General features: G+C 39.2%; 1 protein-coding gene across 1 annotated transcript in view; it reads right to left on the reverse strand.

Moving 5' to 3' along the window:
* The window catches only part of LOC107746790 (phosphatidate cytidylyltransferase 1-like), a 19,805-nt gene extending 17,326 nt beyond the window's left edge, over positions 1 to 2,479 (reverse strand). Inside the window, exon 1 of the mRNA XM_016561080.1 lies at positions 2,151 to 2,479. Coding sequence (XP_016416566.1) covers positions 2,151 to 2,216 — 66 coding nt within the window. The 5' untranslated portion in view covers positions 2,217 to 2,479. The remainder of the gene's footprint in view (positions 1 to 2,150) is intronic.
* Between the last annotated feature and the right edge of the window lie 1,489 nt (positions 2,480 to 3,968).

A 3,968-nucleotide genomic window follows, 5' to 3' on the forward strand; every position in this document is an offset into this window, starting at 1 on the left:
AAGTGAAACAGTTTTTTTCTGTTTGCAGATTTGCAAGCACATTGTGGTGAAGGACTCGAAAACGACAGTTCTGGACCTCAGGTGACAGAGGGAGAGATGAAATATTTCAGTATCAGCAAACCATTGAGAATATTTATATCTTTCTTTACATGAAGGCTTTTTTGTATTTATTTATTTTACAAAAAGGTACTGTGAAACAGAATCCCTCAGCTACACAGTTTGCCGTGAGCAGGTTTAGTGAAGTTATTGAGATGTTCCAATGGACCTTTTTCACATTTCCGGGCTTCTCAGCAGCGGAAGTCGTCATAGTTGGGTTAACTTGAAGAGCAGTGAATGGGAGAGTACCACAAATATATTTTTTGCATTCCCATTTGCTCAAATAGCTAAAGAAAAACTCCACGATAGTGTTTTCATGACTTTCAATAAAAGGAAAAAAATTGAGAGAGACAGATAACGGCTGTCAGAAGAGAGAACGATGTCAAATTTACCGTCCCTCCCATAGACACTGCATTAGAAACACCCTCGCATTAGCGTTAACTGTTTTTTTTGTAACTTGATGCAAAGGTGATATAATACAAAGAATAGTGTTATAAATGTACACAAGTTTTAAAAAAAATACAAATATGAAAAACTTTCGAGGATTTACAATGCTGATGACCATTAAACGCGTCATCACAGTCTTGTGAAAAGGATCCATCATCTTCATTAAAAGTAGTAAGACAAACTTATCTTTCCAGTGCTGATGCCGCGCGCTCTCCTATTGCGGTTTTTGTTGTCGCCATCTCTGTTTGAAAACCTGGAATTGCAGCTGTGTGCGGAATTATCTTCCTTGCGTGGGTTGAGAGTCGGCACGGCTCCAGCACGGGTGAATCTAATGTTCTGAAGAGTATGTGTGGCAGTCAGGTGTGGATATTTACTGTCCTTCGCAATCACAGATTCTAGCCTACGTCTTGGAATATATGACCCAAATAAGAATTTTCACCATATATTGCCATCTGAACAAGTAAGTAACAAGTCTGCCACGTTTGTTCTGACCAACTGAGGCAAAAAGCATTACCATAAATCTCGCTACCAATGGTGATTAAATCTAAAGATCGGTTAGCTCATATCACATCAAACCGTTAAAATTATTATTATTGTTATACTTTATTCTCAAATGATTAATGTTAACAACAACAGCATTGGTGACTATGAGTAGCCTATAGTGTGTATTAGCGTGTATATTTCAATGTCATACTCTTCGAATTTCATATTAAGAAATTCTTTTAAACCAAAAAGCAAATTATGCTCCCTTCGAACTGGTTTTCTTTAAAATACAAATCTTGTTTAATCCCAGGCTAATCTGTAATCAGAAGCACATTTAAAACTGGAATATAATTTAATTTCATTCACATGTGTTTCATAAACACATAATCCTTTATGGATAGACGTGACGTAACGACGCAGTGCCATGCTCGAATTTCCCCCGTAAACCTACCCGTACCACTCAAATTAGAAAACATTATTATAAGCTAACCGTTGTGAATTGGGCTACAGTAAGGCGATAGTTTTGAACACTGGCTGGTTATGTACTGTCTTGCTCAAATATTGATTTCGGATCATCTTTAACCAAAAAAAGTTACGGACTGCAGCTTTAAATATAGCGCGGGAATTGAAGATCGGATTTAAATCCGTTTTGCAACGACACATTTGTGGCCAAGTGTAAATGGAAACGTTTTAACAAATCAGATAGATATCCGATCCGCGAAAACGCATGAAATGACCAGGTGTAAACAGGCCCTAAATGAGAGAGATGCTCAGTCAAAATACTCAGAACGTTCCAGACGCGTCTACCAAAAATGCTGTCTAGGTAGGCAACTCAACAGGGTTTGCGACACAGCCACTGACACTGTGGCTTTGCAGTGTGTTTGGCTCAGCAACTTCCCGAGGCAACCGACAGTTTAAGATGAAATATATTAAAGAGACAGTCCCCGAACGCAAAAGTCGCCATATAAAATCCTAATATCGCCTTAAACAAGTTGTTTTTGTGTAATATCTTCTCAGGTTGAAGCGGTCTGACTGGTTGCTCGCTAGCTGCTTAGCTAGAAGGTCATTCGCAGTCGACTGAGAGAAATAAAGCCTTTTGAATGAGCGTGTGCTCTATAAATTACCTTGTCACTGATGTTTTCAGTGCTGTCAGGGTCTCCTCCTCCTCCTCGCCGTCTCAGCTCCGTCATTTTTGGCTTATTTCAGTCTAAATAATGCATAGATATCGTCGGAGGTCCACGTTAAAATAAAGCAGAGCGGGGTTCTCGGTAATCCGGTTAATTTAACCTACTACGACCATCAAAGTGTCTCCCGCGGCAGGTGGAGGGACAGACAGCCTGCGTGCATTTGTTTATGCCCGCAGATCTGCTGCTGTTTTGTTAGTTAAGTGAGAGACCAACCTCTCTCTCTCTCTCTAGCTCTCTCACTCATCCAGTGACTCAACGTAAAGAGGAAACACTGCTCCACTCTGCGGCTGGAGCTCAGCGCACTTCACTTTAGGGCTGTTCGATTCCGAAATTTTTGGAATCGAGTCCGATTCTGATTCCTGGTTCTGGAATCGATGGGAATCGATTCCAATAATCGATTCCTCACTGTTGTTCTCGATTCTTGTTTTTTTTTTTATTGAAGGAACCTATAATCTCACCATGACTGCAGGATAAAGGTCGTAGAAAGTATCCATCTCATAACACGAAGCTTTATTTGTATATATATAAAAAAAATAATTAAAAAAAACGACGTTAAATAAATTGTAATTTTGTCTGCTTTGCCCGTGAAATTAGTCATAGCCCACACAGCTCAACAGGGACATGCGTTTATCGTATGAATTGAACAAGACATGAAGTGTCTAATAAATGTGCACAGTTCAGCTGAATGATGAAGTTTACTTTGACTGTAGGCCCATGCTTTGCACAAAATTAACACGCTGTACACTGAAACAAAATAACCAGAACATTAACAATAACTGATAGAGCTCGTGGTTTATCTATGCTCGGGATGTTTTCTTTTATAATTATCATTGGCTGGTAGAAATGTTAAAAAAAAAAAAAAGTATTTTAGATGGAAATAAGATCAAGACCCTCGATCACGTCATGATCTATTCTGTCGTGCAGCGCTCAAAATTGTGGACAAGCCAGTAACGTTACCACCGTAAAACTCTGAATCGTTTTTTGAACTGGTTCATTAAAACTATCTATCAGATTCAGGAAACTAATCAGAATTCTAATCACTTTTAGCGAGCACGAGGGAGGCGAATGGTGCTTCTCAAACGGAAGGCTGCATCCTAAAATTCAGATGATCTCAGTACGGACTCGTTTTCTTTCAGTTTATTTTCGTGAATTTAAATGTGTGCAGCCTTCCGTTTGAGAGGTACCCATAGATAAGCTTTGTTGAGCTGAAAACGGCTCTGAATTAGGAGTCGATTCCTCTTGATGGAATCGATTCCAACCTTTGGAATCGACTCTCGATTCCCAACGCCTCGGAATCGAGGAATCGATTCTTTTTGGAATCGATTCCCAGCCCTACTTCACTCCTCAAAACTCCCACGACAGTCCAAATGTGATGGTTTCTTCTTGTCAAGTCATCATGATGATAAACTGAGTTTATTATTATATTGTGAAGTCACATCCAACCGTTTTTAGTTGTGGAAAGACATTGTCCTGGTAGCTTACACACAGTATGCTATTAAACTGATGCTCCTTTGAAGGGATAGTTCAGCCAAAAATGAAATATCCGTCATTACCTACTCACCCTTATGCCATTCCAAAGCTGAATAACTTTTTTCTTCTTTTGTTTAACATGAGCCACCTTTTTTTCCCCCATTAATTTAATGGTGGTAACCAAACAGTTGACACAGTATGGGAAAAAATACTATGGAACAAAGTCAACTCTTTGGTTACCACCATTCTTGAAAATATCTTCTTCTGTGTTCAACAAATGAAAGG

Source organism: Sinocyclocheilus rhinocerous, unplaced genomic scaffold (assembly GCF_001515625.1).
Source record: "Sinocyclocheilus rhinocerous isolate Xijiao unplaced genomic scaffold, SAMN03320098_v1.1 scaffold468, whole genome shotgun sequence".
Classification (NCBI taxonomy): Eukaryota; Metazoa; Chordata; class Actinopteri; order Cypriniformes; family Cyprinidae; genus Sinocyclocheilus; species Sinocyclocheilus rhinocerous.